Source organism: Macadamia integrifolia, chromosome 9 (genome assembly GCF_013358625.1).
Source record: "Macadamia integrifolia cultivar HAES 741 chromosome 9, SCU_Mint_v3, whole genome shotgun sequence".
NCBI classification, from domain to species: domain Eukaryota; kingdom Viridiplantae; phylum Streptophyta; class Magnoliopsida; order Proteales; family Proteaceae; genus Macadamia; species Macadamia integrifolia.
In genome coordinates, this window is record NC_056565.1 from 15328604 (window position 1) to 15348995 (window position 20392).

Consider the following 20392-nt stretch of genomic DNA (forward strand, 5'->3'; position numbering starts at 1 on the left):
ACTTCTTCACGTCTGGAAGAGACATACGCAAAAATTCTCTCCACTTTGGTAAGCCAGTCAAGAAATTCCTCAGGTCCCTTTTCACCACTGAACTCGGGAACCTCAACTTTGATGCCATAATCTCTGTCAGAAAATTGCCGGGTAACATCCTGGGGAACAACTGGATTAGATTGCTGCCTCTGAGGTGTGTCTTCGATCCGTAAAGTGTTGAGCTGAGGGGGTAATGTAGAGGATCCTTCTTCAGCTCGCTTGTCGGACCTCCTCATAAAGGCAATCATCTCTTCCATAAATTTATCAAACTTGGCTTCAGTCCTCTCAAGCCTAGCATCAGTATTCTGTTGGTTCTCGGCTAACTCACGATACAATTTGTGCAACTCAACATTGGTGATGTGACTCGCCATGGTTAGAAAATTACAGGAAAATTTTGCTCTGATACCACTTGATGCGGATCCGGGTTCCAAGAATAGGAATCGGATCGCTTAGGGCCCACAATAAAGTAGTAAATTCAAAATTTAAAGAATAATGACAGTTCTGTAAATAAACTGAAGTTTAAGGGAATGGCAATTAAGTAATTACCAGAAACTTAGAAAAGAGTGGCAGACTTGTAAATAAAAGGAATTTCAAAAGGAGGAAAGGAGGTTAAAGTAACTGATAAGATATGAAGGGGATTAGAATTCTAGGCCAGGGGTAGTTTTGGAAGCAATTATTGGGCATGGGTAAGTAGTAAATAAAGGTGGAATGGAAGGGGTATTAATATGGAAGTAAAACAAAAGAGGGACTTTTACATAAAAGAACAAATACTAAAGGACACCAATCAAGGGGTTTGAGGGGTATAATGGGAAAAACAAAATTAAAGGGTTTTAAACCACTCACGAGTCTTTCTTCTTCTACCTTCAGCCAACGTAAGAGGTGGAAAACCAGGGAGGCTTTGGATCAAGAGTACTCCTTCAATCGGCCTTTGTTTGGCCTGGAATTTCTGGTGAATATCCTCAAGAAGAGGCTCTATCAAACCCATAAAATAGATGCTTGGAACTGCAGGCTGGAAGGACACAGGAAGAACCTGAATTAGAGCCTGGCGGTAGATTAGAGATCAGACCTGAAATCTGTCTTGTAACTCACAGCAGAGGTCACATTCAGGTATGAATTTCTAAGGTTTAAACCACCTCAGAGTGAAGATCAAACGCCCAGAATTTGGAGGGAAAAGAAGAGGAGAGGAAAGAGAGCAATCCTCAGTTGTGAGGGTCTATTCCTTCGCCAGAACAGGGGAGGAGGGAAAAAAGAAAAAAGTAAACATGAGAGAGTCACGGCAGCCAAAGCTTCAGCCAAGTAAACATCCAATTTCAAATCAAAATTTCAAAATCTCTAAACTGAGTTCTCCATTACAGGGCTATTTAAAGAAAAATAATGACATAATTTTGGAAGCTAATTAAAAATGGAAACTAAACCTAGATAGCAACTAAATAAAAATCAAATATAAATAAAAGACTGTTAATCTAATCTCTAACTAACAAAGGAAGTAAATAAAAATCAAATCTAAAGATAGCAACTAATTCCATCGTGCAACTGCATCANAAAAATCAAATCTAAAGATAGCAACTACTTCCATCGTGCAACTGCATCAGCTCTCCCGGTCTTAAAAGAACTCGACTCCGTTGAGTTAAGTCGTGCTCCCAAGATACCCTTGTAAGTTGCTCGTTGATGAGGTGGCACGTATCTCGAAGCAGAAGATGGGAACATAACACCAAGAGGAGGGAGGGTAGGTTGACGTGCCACTAGAGCAGGAGTCAGTCGACGACGTGGCATGTCTGATAATGCGTGTGACCTCATTAAGTACATACGACCTCCTTGCTTCACCTTGATGGTGTTCCGTGCACCATCATAGAGAATGCCTGCATGTCGCTGCCAAGGTCGCCCTAGAAGAATGTCACAATGTGCCAATGGGGTGACCAAACAGGTGACATGGTACTGTAACGGCCCAAACTGTAGGTGTACTCGAACAACTGCAGTGGCCTCTTCTCGAGCTGTGGGTCCAAAACCTCGCACATGAATCTTCTTGAAAAGCTGCTTTTGTGGAAGGTTGTGTGCTCGAACAAATTCAGCAGATATGAAGTTTGCTTCTGCCCCAGTATCAACAACTGCATGAACATCAATAGGGTCGGAGCCGTGCAGGAGAGTCCCCTTCTGTCTGAAGAGAGGAGCTTTATCAACTAGTCTATTCGAAAAGGATGAAAGGCTAGCTGAATGAGCTTCTACATCCTCATCTTCATCATCGACAATATCATCGTCCTCAAGCGGATAAGGATATAAATGAGATTCATCTTCACTCTTCTCTGTCGGCTGCTTCTCTGCAACGTTCACAGAACGCGTCCTGTTGGGACACTTGTTGGAATAGTGACCCTTCTCGCCACAACTATGGCATATGATATTCTTCACCCCAACACTATCCTTGTTGAACTCTGACCTTTTCTCTTCAACTCTGCGAGCTTCAGGCTTCTTTTCCTCCATACGTGGTGGAGGTCTATAAACTGAAGAAGTCTTGAGCATACCCTTCCAATAAATGGACTTCTCTTCAGCTGTCTTGGCATGTGCCGCTGCCACATCAACAGACCTGAAATCAGTGTTAGCCAACTCAAGTCGAATCTCAGTACTTAACCCACTGATATATCGCATCACCCGTTGCTGGTCTGTTTCCTGAAGCCGACACCTTGAAGACAGTTTGTGGAATTCGAGGGTGTAAGAATCCACATCTTTGTTCCCTTGTTGCAAGTTAAGTAATTTATGAAACATTACCTTTTCATAATTAAGGGGAACAAATTTTTCAGTCAGGATCTGCTTCATGACCTCCCAATTGATAACGGGTCCAAGTCTTCTGACAAACCTTGCATGTAGTACATCATCCCACCATGAACAGGCATATCCAATAAACTTGGTGATGATGAGTTCACACTTCTTCACGTCTGGAAGAGACTTATACGCAAAAATTCTCTCAACTTTGGTAAGCCAGTCAAGAAATTCCTCAGGTCCCTTTTCACCACTGAACTCGGGAATCTCAACTTTGATGCCATAATCTCTGTCAGAAAATTGCCGGGTAACATCCTGGGGAACAACTGGATTAGATTGCTGCCTCTGAGGTGTGTCTTCGATCCGTAAAGTGTTGAGCTGAGGGGGTAATGTAGAGGATCCTTCTTCAGCTCGCTTGTCGGACCTCCTCATAAAGGCAATCATCTCTTCCATAAATTTATCAAACTTGGCTTCAGTCCTCTCAAGCCTAGCATCAGTATTCTGTTGGTTCTCGGCTAACTCACGATACAATTTGTGCAACTCAACATTGGTGATGTGACTCGCCATGGTTAGAAAATTACAGGAAAATTTTGCTCTGATACCACTTGATGCGGATCCGGGTTCCAAGAATAGGAATCGGATCGCTTAGGGCCCACAATAAAGTAGTAAATTCAAAATTTAAAGAATAATGACAGTTCTGTAAATAAACTGAAGTTTAAGGGAATGGCAATTAAGAAATTACCAGAAACTTAGAAAAGAGTGGCAGAGTTGTAAATAAAAGGAATTTCAAAAGGAGGAAAGGAGGTTAAAGTAACTGATAAGATATGAAGGGGATTAGAATTCTAGGCCAAGGGTAGTTTTGGAAGCAATTATTGGGCATGGGTAAGTAGTAAATAAAGGTGGAATGGAAGGGGTATTAATATGGAAGTAAAACAAAAGAGGGACTTTTACATAAAAGAACAATACTAAAGGACACCAATCAAGGGGTTTGAGGGGTATAATGGGAAAAACAAAATTAAAGGGTTTTAAACCACTCACGAGTCTTTCTTCTTCTACCTTCAGCCAACGTAAGAGGTGGAAAACCAGGGAGGCTTTGGATCAAGAGTACTCCTTCAATCGGCCTTTGTTTGGCCTGGAATTTCTGGTGAATATCCTCAAGAAGAGGCTCTATCAAACCCATAAAATAGATGCTTGGAACTGCAGGCTGGAAGGACACAGGAAGAACCTGAATTAGAGCCTGGCGGTAGATTAGAGATCAGACCTGAAATCTGTCTTGTAACTCACAGCAGAGGTCACATTCAGGTATGAATTTCTAATGTTTAAACCACCTCAGAGTGAAGATCAAACGCCCAGAATTTGGAGGGAAAAGAAGAGGAGAGGAAAGAGAGCAATCCTCAGTTGTGAGGGTCTGTTCCTTCGCCAGAACAGGGGAGGAGGAAAAAGAAAAAATAACATGAGAGAGTCACAGCAGCCAAAGCTTCAGCCAAGTAAACATCCAATTTCAAATCAAAATTTCAAAAATCTCTAAACTGAGTTCTCCATTACAGGGCTATTTAAAGAAAAATAATGACATAATTTTGGAAGCTAATTAAAAATGGAAACTAAACCTAGATAGCAACTAAATAAAAATCAAATATAAATAAAAGACTGTTAATCTAATCTCTAACCAATAAAGGAAGTAAATAAAAATCAAATCTAAAGATAGCAACTAATTCCATCGTGCAACTGCATCACAGGGGCTTGATTGTAATAAAAGAGAGTATAGGGTTGTGAAATGGACGGTCCAGATTCGACCACGTAGGCTTGATTCCCATCTAAGAGTGCTCACGAATTGGTGCCAGATCGAACGCTTAATATGCTTGCACGAGATTTTCCATTGGTCATATTTATCAAGAACCATAAGCTGGTGCCGCACATGATCGAGGATGCTACGATGTTACGCACACGCAGAAAGTGGCATAGATAGATGATGTTTCTCAAGATCTCATGAGATCTGATTTAAATAAGATCTGAAGATCTCAATCCAAGGACTGCGAGCAGCCTATACTTTATGAGACATAGCCGATAACCCTCCGTGAATCGTGCCAATCTAACCAATAGGATGTCGACAACGTTTCTAACTGCTGACGCAATGTTGACCGCCTACGTCATCATAACGTCATATGATCCTAGATCTACGGCTCATGTTTACTATCCGTTATGGGAATACGACAGCTCATATTATTAGATACTCTTTGATGAGATCTACAGCCAGATTTGAGCCCCTGTTGCGCGTGCCGCCGGTGTAGCCTACGCCACTCCTACGAAGATTCCATTTCAGGCTATTTCATTGCTCCAACTTCAAATAGTCATATCTCCCTCATTTTAACTCGGATTTGGGTGAACCAAGTTGCTACTTCTTCGTTTTTTTCAAGCCCTACACTATGGAAGCAAGAAAAATGAGTTTTGAGTGAAGGAAGGCTACGATTTTGGCAAGAGAACCTTCCCCCTCTTTGTTGGTCCTTGAATGAACATGAATACTCAATGATAAATGTTCTTAGGCCATTAAAGGAGGTAAAAGAGGTGGTTGAAGTGTGTTAATGATACATTAACTCAAAGCCAAGGAGGAAGAGAAGAAAGCACAGATGTGTTTGCTTTGAAGAGCAAGAAGCCAAGGAGAGAGAAGGTGTGAGCACCAAACTTGTCAGTACAAGTTTCCAGTCATCCCAGGCAATCGGTTGTGAGATTCTCTAACCATTGATTTTACATTATATGCATGTATGTATGCTAGGGTTAGTTGTGGATGAATGTATACATGCTAGGTTAGTTGTGGATGAACTGTAAGCATGCTAGCTAATTGTGGATTTATATGCTAGGCAGAACTTGACTGTAGGGCATTGATATAAACCCAAATTTACTGTATTCTTTATTGAGTGCTTAGTGAGTGCTCCCGCGTAGTGGATGTTACACATTGTACCGGCACTGCGAGTGCCATCTCAGCTTCGGCTTGAGAAAATTGGGTGTGGGTGCTCCCCACTGTGGGTGCAATCAAAAGTAGTGTATTGAGCAGGTACGAAGCCTTTACAAGCACTACTCCGAAGATGTAGGCAAATTGCCGAACCTCGTAAAAATCCTGTGATGTGGGTGCTTATTGTTTGCATTTTATATTGAAGTGCGTGGAATGTGGAATGGTTGTGCACACTTGGAAGTGCCTATGAGAGGCTAAGTGTGCATACGACTGTGTGCAAACAGGGATAGGTATATCAGGTTTTTCTTAATCAGACATCAGACATCAGACAGTTTTTTTGGGATCGAAATTACTCACTGATTCACCCCCCCTCTCAGTGACTGCCAGGTTACAACAATTGGCATCAAAGCCGATACTCAGTGACAGTTTGATCAACAGCTGAGTGATCCAGAGGCAGTGGCAGTGACAGTATGGCAGGTGAAAGTTATTCAGGACATGAACCAAAGTTTGATAGATCTGATTTTATCTTTGTAGAAGAGGAGAATGCAGTTATACCTAGGTTCACTAGGTTATGATGTTTGGGCATCAGTTCGGATTGGGTACACGAAATCTGAAGGAGGTCCGGTTGACAATGAAGCTAAGAAGGATTATTGTTACAATCAGAAGGTTGTGAATGCAATATTCTCAACATTGGATAAGAGTGTGATGGCTAAGGTAATGGATTGTGACTCAGCCAAGGATATCTGGGGAAGACTGAAGAGCATTGATGAAGAGTTTGAAGAATCATTTAATGATGAAGATGATGAGGCTATGTTCATGGTCTCAATAGATGTGGAAGAAAACAAAGAAGATTCTTCTAGCAAGGAAGATTCTACAAAAGAAGAAGAGGAAGATGAAAAATCACATCTAGAGGCTGAACTCACAGTTGCCCTTAGAGAGCTTAAAAGAGAAAGGAAGAAAGTGAAAAATGTCACTCAAGACCTTAAGGGGCAAGAACAACTAGTTCTTGAGTTGAGAGATCAAGCCAATAAGTTAAGGAAGATCTTAGATGATCTTGAGTATCAATTCTCACAGAAAACCACTGACTACAACACTCTTGAGTTAGAGAAAGTGGCTTTGAAAACACAACTAGAGAAGCAATATGAGATTCTTGCACAATTTGATGGTTAAGCAGATGAGCTAGCCTTATTAAAGGCTAAAGTTGAAGACTATGGGAGAACTGAGATTAAGAGAGAAGACTTAGAAAATGAAGATGTTGAAGATGACTCTACTCCAAAAGAGCATCCTAGTAGTAAGAAGCTTAATGACATCATCAATGCTCAAAGACCGACTCACATCAAATTTGGGCTTGGATTTGTTGGGGAATCTTCCAAAAATACCAAGACAAATGGTAAAGGAACAGTACATAATCCTATCAAAGTCAATGACAGGAATGCTCAAAGAGGAAAGGCACATGTTACTACTGCTGGCAATGTCAAGAGAGCAGTACAAAAAGATAAAGTGCAAATTGGTCCAATCAGAAGAGGAAATCTATCTATATTCTATAAGACTAACCATGCTAGACAACCACAGTTGGCAAGGCCAAGCAGGAGAGCAGAGAGCTATAGATACAATCAAGGTCCTCAACAGAGACCTAGAGTATTTGACAACTTCAGAGCTCCTTACAGATGGCAGATGGAACCTGTGATGCAGAGGCACACTTTTCAAGGTTATTGTTACAAATGCAACACTTTTGGACACAAGATCTCAGATTGCAAGTTTAACATTGGTCCAAGGAATTATGTGGATAGAAATCCTTTTGCACCCCTTATGGAGAAAATAGTTGAATGTTACAGATGCAACAACCTTGGACATATTGCAAGGAATTGTAGAACTGTGTTTCCCCCACAAAGACAGATGAATAGAGGTAAGCAGAAAGTTTTCAGAAACATAGAAGATGATGAGATGGAGAGACAGTTCTCAAGACAGAAGAAAGCAAAGAAATCTCAATTTGTCAAGAAAGTTTAGGTTCACAGAGAGAGTAGAAAATGAACAAGATGCAGCAACATTTGTTATTCAGAGAGCTTTTAAGGCTCAAGGAGACTCTACTCCATGGATTCTTCAGGAGATAAGGAAAGGTTTGAACAATTATATGACTTTGAAGGTGGATCTGTGAAGTTTGGCAACAACAATGGTGCCAGAATTATAGGGAAGGGGTCCATAAGTCTGAACCATGGGAAGGTGAAATCCCTTGATATCCTGTATGTTAAAGGGCTCAAACACAATCTTCTCAGCATCAGTAAAATTTGTGACAAAGGGCATGAAGTAACTTTCACTAGTAAAGGGTGTGAGACAAGAAGATCAAGCAGTGGAAAGGTTGTAGCTACTGGACAGAGAACTTCAGGGAACTTGTATACCTTGACAGAGTTAGAGAAAGATTCTTGCATGGTCAGCATAGATGAGGAGACATGGTTGTGGCACAGAAGACTTGGGCATATTGGTTTCAAGAACCTTGCCAAGATTTCTTCGAAGAAGGCAGTGAGAGATGTTCCTGAGTTGAAGAAGCTCTCCAATCCTATATGTGCATATTGTTAGAAGGGAAAGCAAACCAGAATCTCCTACAAATCTAAGGAGTACTATTCTGGTTCTCCATTGCAGTTGATTCACACAGACTTATGTGGTCCTATGAGGACACCTAGCACCTCAGGAGAGAGATACATCATGTTGTTTGTTGATGATCATTCAAGAATGGTGTGGGTGGTGTTCTTGAAACATAAGTCAGAGGCTTTAGAAAGATTTAAGATCTTTAAGAAGCAAGTTGAGAATCAGATAGGGAAGAAGATAAAGTGTCTGAGATCTGATAGAGAAGGTGAGTATAGTTTGGATGATTTTGAAGAATACTGCCATGAGCATGGTATTAGAAAACAAACTTCAGCTCCAAGAACACCCCAACAGAATGGTGTTGCAGAGAGAAAGAATAGAACAGTGCATGATATGGCTAGAACAATGTTGGCAGAGAATGACATGGGTAAAAAGTTCTGGAATGAGGCAGTTCTAACTGCAGTATACATCCATAACAGATGTATGTTGAGACCTCATGAAAGCAAGACTCCATATGAAATCTGGTTTAGAAGAAGGGCTACAGCAAGACCCTTCAAGGTCTTTGGTAGCAAGTGTTACATAAAGAACACAACCCAAGATTTGGGTAAGTTTGATGATAGGGCTGATGAGGGTATATTTTTAGGCTATTCTACTTCAAGTAAGGCCTATAGATGCTACAACAGACTTGAAAAAATTGTAGAGAGTTATGATGTCACAGTTGATGAAAAAAGGGATATTCCTTCAGGCTCAGGAATTGAACTTCCAAAATTTGAAGATCTTGATGATGAGAATGACTTGGTTGATAGTAGACCCAAAAGCAAAGATGAGATTGATGTTGAACAGGATGAGGTAGATTCACATGAGTAGAGGAGACACAACAGAGTTGATCAATAGGAAACAGATAAGTTAATCATTGGTGACCCCAGTGTAGGTGTTCAGACTAGAAGAATGAAGACCAACACCTACTCTCTTCTTTTGAAGATTGAACCAAAAACTGTTGATGAGGCAAGCAATGATAAGAGTTGGATGAAAGCCATGAATGAAGAACTTGATCAGATAAAGAAGAATCACACTTGGGATCCAGTCCCTAGGCAAGTTGACAAGAATGTGATTGGTACTAAATGGGTTTTCAGAAACAAACGCAATGAAGATGGTCAAGTGGTAAGGAACAAAGCAAGACTTGTATACAAAGGGTATGCTCAAGTGGAAGGCATTGATTTTGAGAAAATTTTTGCTCCAATGGCAAGATTTGAGACTATCAGAATGTTCTTGGCTTTGTCAGGGTACAAGGGGTTCAAGGTCTATTAGATGGATGTCAAATCAGCTTTTTTAAATGGAAACTTGGAAGAGGAGGTTTACATAGAGCAGCCTGATGGGTTTCAGCTGAGTGAGGACCCCACTCTTGTGTGCAGATTGAAGAAGGCCTTGTATGGTTTGAAATAAGCTCCAAGGGCATGGTACTCCAGATTGGACTCTTACTTGTGCAAGTTGGGTTTCAAGAAAGGCTTAGTGGACAGTAATCTCTACATCAGAACAGAAAGCAGTCAGCTTGTGGTGGTTGTGTATGTAGATGATATCATCTTTAGGGGTCACAAAGATGAGTTGTGCAAAGATTTTACAATGAGGATGCAAGATGAGTTTGAGATGTCCATGTTGGGTGAACTATCATTCTTCTTGGGTCTGCAGATCAGTCAGAAGAAAGAAAGTATCTTCATATCTCAGTCCAAATATATGAGAGAGATGTTAAAGAGATTCACCATGGAGGATTGCAAACCAGTTAGTACACCTATGATGACTGGGTGCAAGTTGAGCAAAGAAGATGACTCTCCATCAGTTGACCACACCTCGTATAGGTCAATGATTGGTAGCCTATTATATCTGACAGCTAGTAGGCCTGACATCTTACAAGCTGTGTACATGGTAGCCAGATTCCAAGTAGGACCAAAAGAGACACACGTGGCAGCAGTGAAGAGAATTTTCAGATATCTAAAAGGGACTAGTGAGTTTGGGTTATGGTATCCGAAAGTCAAGAGCTTTAGTTTGTTAGCTTTTTCAGATGCAGATTGGGCCAGATGTGTAGATGACAGGAAGAGCACCAGTGGTGGTGTATTCTATTTAGGGAGTAGCTTGGTGGCATGGCATAGTAAGAAGTAAGAGTCAGTCTCTCTTTCAACTACAGAGGCAGAATACATTGCAGCTACATCTTATTGTACACAAGTGTTGTGGATGAAGCAGATGTTGAAGGATCTGAGTGTGGAGTTGAGCAGGCAGTGCCACTATATTGTGACAATACTAGTGCTATCAATATCTCCAAGAACCCGGTAATGCATTCTAGAACGAAGCACATTGCTATCCAGTATCATTTCTTAAGAGACAAGGTGATGGAAGGTGAAGTAAGGATGGAATTTGTTCTCACAGCAGAGCAGGTGGCTGATATCTTCACTAAACCACTTCCCAAATATCAGTTTGAGTTCCTTAAACAGAAGCTGGGAGTGGTGGTTCGTCCAAAGCACTAGTGGCATTGGGAGAGGGGGAGCAAGTTGCTTAATGTTGCTACCCCCATATTGGACTCAGGGGGAGTCCATTGGTTCCAACCTTTGTACTTGTTGTCAAAGGGGGAAGAGTTACTCATCGGAGCATTGGAGTGTATTAGTGATGAGGTGGTTGCCAACAACTCCAAAGGGGGAGATTGTTGTTTTATGGTTGTCCTTGTTGGCAACCCGGCCACATGGCGATGATGACGTGGCCAGTTTGGATGATGTGGATGAAAATGATGACATTACTGTGTCTAGTGTCACCGATGAGATAACAAAACTCCTTGGTATGCATGGAATGGCTTGATACATCCTTAGTATGTGATGCGGGTTTCTGGGTCAAAACTGGCAAAATTAGCCTATTTACGCTCAGGGGCATTTTCAACAGTGAAAATGATATTTTTGGAAGATTGTTTCTTCATGAAAAATATATATTATAATTTATCTAGTCCAGTGCATCTAATTTTGTCGCATTCCGATACCGTATGAAGTTACGGCATTTGTGGCAGTCGAGGGCAGTTTCAGCATTGAAGATGAATTTTTAAAGGAAGTGTTCTCCATGTAACCATACGACAAAAATCCAATCTTTCCAATGGTTCTGATTTCATCACGTTCCGATTTCGTATGAGAAATATGCGTCATTGGAAAGGTTTAGGGGCATTTTGATCTTTTTACATGGATGAGTCAGATGATTGAGTCTTCTGGAAAGTCGTAGAGCGTCCAGTTACGGTTCCAACGCACTTTGTTTCATCTCGATCGGATATCGTATGAAAAAGTTATAAGTGTTTCCGTAAAGCCGGTTCGAAAATCCAAACCGAAAATCCATCAGTTGCTCTCAGTGTTGGGTGGATTTTTCGGAATTTATTTTTGAAATTTGAAGGGCTTTTGTGTAATTTCAAGATTTTGCAGGTCTGAGTTGCAGGGGGTTTTTAAGCACTGAAATATATGGAGGCAGGGGCTTGATTGTAATAAAAGAGAGTATAGGGTTGTGAAATGGAAGGTCCAAATTCGACCACGTAGGCTTGATTCCCATCTAAGAGTGCTAACGAATTAGCACTGGATCGAACGCTTAATATGCTTGCGCGAGATTTTCCATTGGTCATATTTATCAAGAACCATATGCTGGTGCTGCACATGATCGAGGATGCTACGGTGTTACACACATACAAAAAGTGGCATAGATAGATGTTGTTTCTCAAGATCTCATAAGATCTGATTTAAGCCAGATCTGAAGATCTCAATCTAAGGACTGCGAGCAGCCCATACTTTATGAGACATAGCCGACAACCCTCCGTGAATCATGCCGATCTAACCAATAGGATGTCGACAACGTTTCTGACCATTGACGCAACGTTGACCGCCTAGGTCATCATGACGTCATATGATCCTAGATCTACGGTTCATGTTTACTATCCGTTATGGGAATCCGACGGCTCATATTATTAGATACTCTTTGATGAGATCTACAGCCAGATTTGCGCCCCCTATTGCACGCGCCACCGGCATAACCTACGCCACTCCTACAAAGATTCCATTTCAGGCTATTTCATTGCTCCAACTTCAAATGGTCATATCTCCCTCATTTTAACTCGGATTTGGGTGAACCAAGTTGCTACTTCTTCGTTTTTTATGAGTTTTGAGTGAAGGAAGGCTACGGTTTTGGCAAGAGAACCTTCCCCCTCTTTGTTGGTCCTTAAATGAACATGAATACTTAATGATAAATGTTCTTAGGCCATTAAATGAGGTAAAAGAGGTGGTTGAAGTGTGTTAATGATACATTAACTCAAAGCCAAGGAGGAAGAGAAGAAAGCAAGGATGTGTTTGCTTTGAAGAGCAAGAAGCCAATGAGAGAGAAGGTGTGAGCACCAAACTTGTCAGTACAAGTTTCCAGTCATCCTAGGCAATCGGTTGTGAGATTCTCTAACCTTTGATTTTACATTATATGCATGTATGTATGTTAGGGTTAGTTGTGGATGAATGTATACATGCTAGGTTAGTTGTAGATGAACTGTAAGCATGCTAGCTAGTTGTGGATATATATGTTAGGCAGAGCTTGACTGTAGGGCATTGATATAAGCCCAAATTTACTGCATTCTTTATTGAGTGCTTAGTGGGTGCTCCCGTGTAGTGGGTGCTACACATTGCACCGCCACTGCGAATGCCATCTAAGCTTCGGCTTGAGAAAATTGGGTGTGGGTGCTCCTGACTGTGGGTGCAGTCAAAAGTAGTGTATTGAGTAGGTACGAAACCTTTACAGGCACTACTCTGGGGATGTAGGTAAATTGCCGAACCTCGTAAAAATCCTGTGTTGTGGGTGCTTGTTGTTTGCATTTTAAATTGAAGTGCGTGGAATGTGGAATGGGTGTGCACACTTGGAAGTGCCTATGAGAGGTTGAGTGTGCATACGACTGTGTGCAAACAGGGACAGGTATATCAGGTTTTTCTTAGCCAGACATTAGACAGTTTTTTGGGGATCGGAATTAGACTCACTAATTCAACCCCCCTCTCAGTGACTGTCAGGTTACAACAATGGTTCCCCCAAAACTTCTCTCACGACGAGCGAAGTGGAAGGGATCAACAATTCCAGGGAGAAATCCGTGAAAAATACGTGCACTTGGGAGGCTACCAACGATCCACGGAGCCCGGCTTATCAACACTAGACGGATCCAGACCGATCAATGATAGAGAATACGAATAGAGCATTAAGAGTATGTAGAAACGGAGGAAGTTTGAACCTGTCTAGTTAGTGAGTTAATGCCTTCTATGATCTATGAACTGATTGCTTCTATCACAAACACGGAGACAACTTCGTGCTCTGAACAGGTTTGTCCATACATCTGCCCCGTGGCCAATGTAGACGGACTCTGGGTGCTTTTTGCCTTGACTTCGCCTATAATGTGGTGGGGGGGGGGCTTAAGTTATGCAGAGAGTCCTGCCGAATGCGGAGCCTTATCAAAGCCCTATCATGGATCTCTGAGATATGAGTCTCCCTAGCATGAAACCAGGTTGGTTCTCTGAGATATGAGTCTCCCTTCTCAGATGGGCTTCAATAACATTTTCCCACAACATCACAATATGACACATAAGTTGTATGCTTCTATAGTTACTGTAACTCTAAATATCCAATTTATTTTTGTAGATTAGAACTATTATGATTCTCCTTCAATCATCTGACTTTTTGCTTGTGCTCATAATCTTGTTAAAAAAATTAATTAACCAAGATACCCCACATACTCCTAGACTCTTTCATACTTCTATTGGGACCTCATATGGGCCTGGCGTCCTGCCTGCTTTCAACTTTCTCAAGAGGAATAATTTAATATAGGGTGGGCCATGCAATTGTTGTGGGACTCAAATTTTCCAAACAGCCAATGCATAGGTCAACTTACCTATGAATGGTTGTATCGGAATGATCAATCCTCCAGGAATTTCCTAAATATATGACCATTCAACTTCAGCTTAATGAGGTTATGTGAACTCATGCATGAAAATTTTCTAAAATTTAATCAAATAATAAGATCAAGTTATTTAAAATACGTAGAATATCTGAAAAAGCCATCATAAAAATAGAAAAGGCTTTAATTTCGTTTACATTGAAAATCATTGTTGACAAACTTTCTCTCTTGTAGACCCTAAACATTTTCTGGTAACGGAATGACTAGTACCAACTTACCTGCTAATTTATATTTTAAGAATAAATACCATGTATACATCCCATTTCCATATAACTATCCCTAGTTTATTTTACACCCATCACTCTTTATTTTTCATCCTTCTCTCTCTCTTCCAACCATCCATCCTCCCAAGAAGAGATTACAGACAATTAAATGATCCGATGTAGAGAGAAATTTATAAATCAATCTGGCCACTGATGACATCATCAAGCTTCCAACAGATTTGTATCGTCTAATGGCAAATTTACAAGCTTCTTTTTCTACAAATATTGTATGGTGCCATACTTGCTGTAATATCAATGAATCGGAGTTTACTTTTTTTTTTTCTTTTTTTTTCTTTTATCCCTGTTGGAGAATACAAGAACAAATTGGAAGTGGAGATTAGAAGAATATGGTTTAGAAACATATCAGCTCAATCTACTGTCAAGTCAAACTTTGAAGATCTCTTGGATCCTAACTGCTTTTGACTTTGGTAATCCCACATGGAAGATCTCATCGCAGGTTTACTTTCTACTAATGCTACACGAGAGAGAGAGAGAGAGAGAGAGAGAGATGTAATTGAATTGCTGCTAAGGCATACAAGGATTGGAGCAGTACGGGCTTGAATGCAGATGGAATAGATGTAATTAATTAAATATTATGACTTTTATATGTATCAAACAAAAAGAATCTATTACAAAGTTACTGGGCCAAAGCCCATCCGTAATTCCAAGAAAATCCAATAATGGCCTCCCAAATAGAAACTAAGAAAGAACAACAAAGGCTATTCGTCAAAATTATCCTGACTCAGCCTCTCATGATGCAATTAAGATTCCTTGATGCATTATGTTTTCTAATGCCTTTTCTCATTGGCACAATATTAATAGGGTATGCATAGACCTATATCCCTTTCCTCAAAACCCTTTTCAAATTGTTGGATGCATAAATATTTAAACATTGTCCCATTCTCCTCTACACTAATCCGGAGATTTTCTTCCTCCTTTGAGGTCTTGGTCCTTTTGCCCTCAATTCAGGGCTAACATAGAGCCTAAATAATCAACAACTAGATATCAATTTTCATGGATATTGGGGGAAAAACAATTTTAAAATAATCAATGTCAAAGTGTCTCAATATGGGTAGAGTTCAACAGATGAAAGCACATCAGCCATTGCCATATCCTGGGTTCATAACAATTTCCATGAAACATGAACTGAATTTGATTAAAAACAACACTCCTGACAAAGCATGCAAACAAGAAACATACCTCGAGAAACCAGCTAGATAGTGTTAGAACCTGGACATGACCAAGACCATTGAATAGCTCACATACCATGCGGTATTCACGATCTTCAAACCCATTGTACTCATTTTGCTCGTCAATTTCAGCATCAATCAAATTCCTCAAGTTCTTCACAGAGAAGTCATTTATAATACCCTTAAACTTAAAGCTCTGAAGGCTTGGAATATTTATAGAGAAATGTTCAATGAATTTATGTCCTGGAGTAACACAGTTATCAACCACCATAAACTTGAGATGTGATGATGCAGGAGCTTCAACATGAAAAGAATTGGGAACATAACAGCACTCCAGATGCAAGTTTTCTAGGCATGGAGAATCACATATCAGAGCATTAACTGAGGAATCGGATACTTTTACAGCCGTCAAACTTACAGTTTGAAGAGACACAAAGCTATTGTTCTGCAAGGGTTTAAACTCACAAAATCTTAATCTTAAAGCCGTCAATGATCTGGATGGGAACCCACATGAAGGCAAAGTATACATATTCTTGTTCATGTCTGACCAATCCAAGCTTTTACCAGAAAAATCTATATCAATTGCCGTAACATCAGTAGTCATCACAGTACGAACCCACCTTTCAGCACGAGAAGAAAACTTGAGATAACTTCCAACATCAAACCGTAGTCGAATCTCCGGTACATTCAAGCCTCCATGAAAATCAATAAACCTTTCAACAAAATCAGAAAATTTCTTCTGCTGCTGAAAATTAACCCCAGAGACATTATGCTTCAAATTTCGAGTTCGCCCAATAAATTGCCTCTCGTCTAAGTCAATTAGTGGAATAGAGGTCCATAGAGATCCCCATCCCTTGCTTAAAAAGCTCGTCATCATAGCTTCTTTGGTAGGAAGATAGGAGAGAATGTGACACAAAATAGAATCCGGTAGATCACTAAAATCCACATCCTTACTTGTTCTTTGGAGCTTCATTCTTTGTTCCCCACTATTATCTTCCATATTGATATTTCCCCTCCTTGGTTTGTCGAACAGGAGAGAACATCAAAATCCACACACAAATATTCAAAGGGACATTAGTTTACTCAGTTTAGGGTTCCGCAAAGATGGAACTCGGATTTTTGAGAAGTGTGTGATTGATTGTTGGGTTTGAAAGATAAAACCCTAATCATAAAAAAGATCTGTATATAAATAACAACTTAAAAAAAATATGAAAAGAAGAAAATTAAAAAGATTAAAATGAAGAACAAGAGATTTACAGAGTTCGGCTTCGATACTTACGATGATGAATCGAGGCCTGCTCTGAATCTGATTAGGACGGTCTGCAGAAGTAAAGAAGAAGAAAATCTATGAAAAGGACGAAAATGCGCGGGAAATGGGAAATGGGAAATGACCCAAACGATATTCTTTTTGCTAACGTGTAACCATTGAACTCGTTTGGTTTTATGGTCCAGAAATTCAGACCCAAAAGGTCAATCTTGATTTTATGCAGTAACACAACTTGTGTAATAAATCAGCCGTGGGACTCAAAAAACGTATGTGAAAACACATGTGGCGCTGTTTGACAACGTTTTATTGTTATCATTTCTGTGTTTATTTATTCATAGAGACAAAGAAATAACCTAAAAATTATTTGACAAAGTTGTTATATTTCATCAGTTTCTAGAAACATAAATCAAAATTTATGTCTATTACCTAATGTTTCTATTATTTTTGTGTTTAAAAATAGCAGAAATGATTTTTCATAACGGATTTTTTGGTGTTTGATTGACTTGTTTCTCAAATTGTCTGCACCAAGATCTATAACACCGATAATAGCATCAAGGACTATCTTTAAGGATTTTTTGGTGTTTGATAAACGAGTTGCCCTTTGATAAAAAATTAGTTTTACCTTTCCCTAATACTTTGGTTTCAATTTATTTCTAAAAACAACGAAACAAGTATAACATGTTTCATCATTTACGTTTCTTATATCATAAATTATCATAAATTTTTATTTACGTTCCTAAAAATGGGTGGAACGTAACAAATTTACCAATATGTTTTTAAGGCCGTTTTTCTATTTTTGGCACACAAAAACACGTTTCTATGAACGTCATCAAACGGTGCCTCAATGTCTTTAGACCAACGGAGATTGCTAGTTGATTAAAAAGATTGATTTATGAATTTTACCATTTGATGAAATACTTATGAACCTAAACTACAAAATGGATCAACGGTGATGTGAACAATATGACTGCAAAATCACCATGCTATCACATGATATATATTATGACCATTTGATGAGCCTATCCAAGAAATGTCGTTGATTTTTTATTTTGGGTCAAACTTCCTTATTTAGTGGTTCTCTCGAGCTAATGTTGATTCAACCTAATGCAAGTTAGACATATATTCTCTTTGTTCTTCCAAAAAAAAAAAAAATTATTCTCTTTTTATTTTTTCATTTTTTTTTTCGAACGTATAGTTATGTATTCATAGTTATGATTAACGTATTTTGATTCATTAAAAATTTGGATCCAACTTAGTTTCATTGGAAATTTAGGAATTTTAAATAAACAATGATTAATTCACAAACAATTTTTTTTTAGTGCCCTCTTTGGTATCATTTTTCTTTTTTATCTTTGTTTACAAAAATGATTTTGGTTGCATTTGGTATCATTTATGGAGTTTGTTTCTATTTAAAAAAAAATTGATAAAACACAAAAATCAAAAAGAGATCAAGAGCCATTTATGTGTTTTGGTCAAAAATGATTTTCAGTTATTTTTGTGCTAGACTTCAATGAACATGTGCTTAAAGACTCAATATGAAGGGGTAACATAGCCATTTGCTTTGTAATTAAAAATCCAACCCCTTTGCCCCCTCTTCTTCCGTTCAAAGTGGAGAAAGAAAGTTATAAGAAAGATGGGTAAAGGGAATCTCTTCACCCTGTTATTTAAAAAACTATTTTCCATATAGAGATGTCAAACTATTTCTCACAAAAAATCATTTTTGTCAAGTACTTACCAAACCATTTTTATGTTTTGATAAAAAATGGTTTTCAATAATAACTTTAGTTAAATAGATAAAAAAAAAGAAAGAAAAATGATACAAAAGAAGGCCATAGAGTCACTTCCGACATTTATTTATTTTTTTATCATTTTTGAAGCATGCACATATTATAGGTGTGTATATAAAGTTTAGGTGAGCAAGTGCATTTGCTAGTCTATACTTCTAGGCTGCTAAGAAGATAAGCTGTTCTTTTGATTGCATTGGGTCCACCTGAATGCAAGGGAAATAAGAGAAATGAACTGGGATTAATTTAAAAAGTATTTATGATTGTCTAACCTGGTTTAAACTCTTATTTTTCTTTTAAAATCCAAGGAATATGGTTACAAAATAAAACAAAATCTAATAACCAGATTTGGAGATTTAGTTTTACAATCATATTTGGTAATTATATTTTTAAATATATTTTTTATTTTTGTTTTCGAATCTAAGGAATTTGATTAAAGGAAAAAAAAAAATCCAAGAATCAGATTTGGGATGATTTGGAATTAGTTTAACAATCATGATATATTATGTAATGATTATTAAAAGCTCTCTTTCATTTTTAACCCAAATTTCATCTCCTTTCTTTTTTACTTGAAGCCTGATGGAGCATAGGGATTAAGCTCTCCAAATCAAATGTGCCAAACTCTTTATGGAAACCCATATTTTTTTGAGGGAGGGTTCCTTAAAAGGCATAGTGGTCTCATCAACAGTGACAAAATTTTTCCATTTCATGAGGGGTGATGTAATCATGTTGCTCCCCTTTGTGTGTGGGCGCAAGGGATATGCTACATTTTAGGATTTTTTTCCCCATTTTTAATGGGAAAAATGTAAAAGGTTAACATAAAAAGCGAAGAAAATACAACATGCACATCATTATCTACAACCACATTCAGCTTTTGAGACACAGCTCATTCCACTAAAAACCTAATAACTGACTTGACATGTTTTTTTACTTCAATGGTGCAACTTAGGCAGTAAGATAAAATGACTAAATCGACATGAATCCTGAATTCGATTCCCCATAACCCCCTTTGGGCCAGCTCCAAGGTTTCTATGGTTTTCACAGGAGCCGATGCTGACTTGACCCCATCTATGATAACATAATAACATAGTAACATAAATGGATTACAAGTTCATGATCTAAAACCTAAACTTGAACTGAATTGCAATCAATCATATCAAAGCAGGATGACCACTTAATTTAATTATTAATTGTTATACGGATTAATTGGATCGGTTTAAACGGTTTGAACGATTTTAAACGGTGTGGTTTAAACGGTTTCAATTAGTTTGGAACCAACAGGTTCTGTGGTTAAAATCGACCCAATCCGTTTAGCTAATCGGCTTGAAACTTGAAACTTGAAACCATAACTGCATCATTTACTAAACAATTTTGTAATTTCAGTGTAAATGGATCGGTTCGATTTCGATAAATGATTTCGATTATAAATTCACATCCGTAGTATAAGCAAAACAGTTAAGCATACGTGGGTTTACCTTTTTTTTTTTTTTTTTTTTTAAGTAAAGAGGATGACGGTAAATCCAAGCGCCCGCGTCGCGCTTGAATCCGGCAGTGTTCCTCTGTTGGAAGCGGTCCCGTTTGTCTCTCTTGC

At 38.9% G+C, this 20392-nt stretch overlaps 1 protein-coding gene across 2 annotated transcripts; it reads right to left on the reverse strand.

Annotated features, from left to right (window-relative positions):
* Positions 1-13301: 13301 nt before the first annotated feature.
* Positions 13302-17197, reverse strand: LOC122088654 (F-box/LRR-repeat protein At3g58900-like). 2 transcript variants are annotated; one of them, XM_042657973.1, is made up of 2 exons: positions 17030-17197; positions 13302-16912 (listed from the first exon to the last, which is right to left on the reverse strand). In XM_042657973.1, exon 2 carries the CDS (start codon positions 16748-16750, stop codon positions 15614-15616), a length of 1137 nt encoding a protein of 378 aa, XP_042513907.1. In that variant the 5' UTR covers positions 16751-16912; positions 17030-17197; the 3' UTR covers positions 13302-15613. The 2 variants fall into 2 exon arrangements, with proteins under 2 accessions (XP_042513907.1, XP_042513906.1); XM_042657972.1 differs by having other exon boundaries at positions 13303-16766.
* Between the last annotated feature and the right edge of the window lie 3195 nt (positions 17198-20392).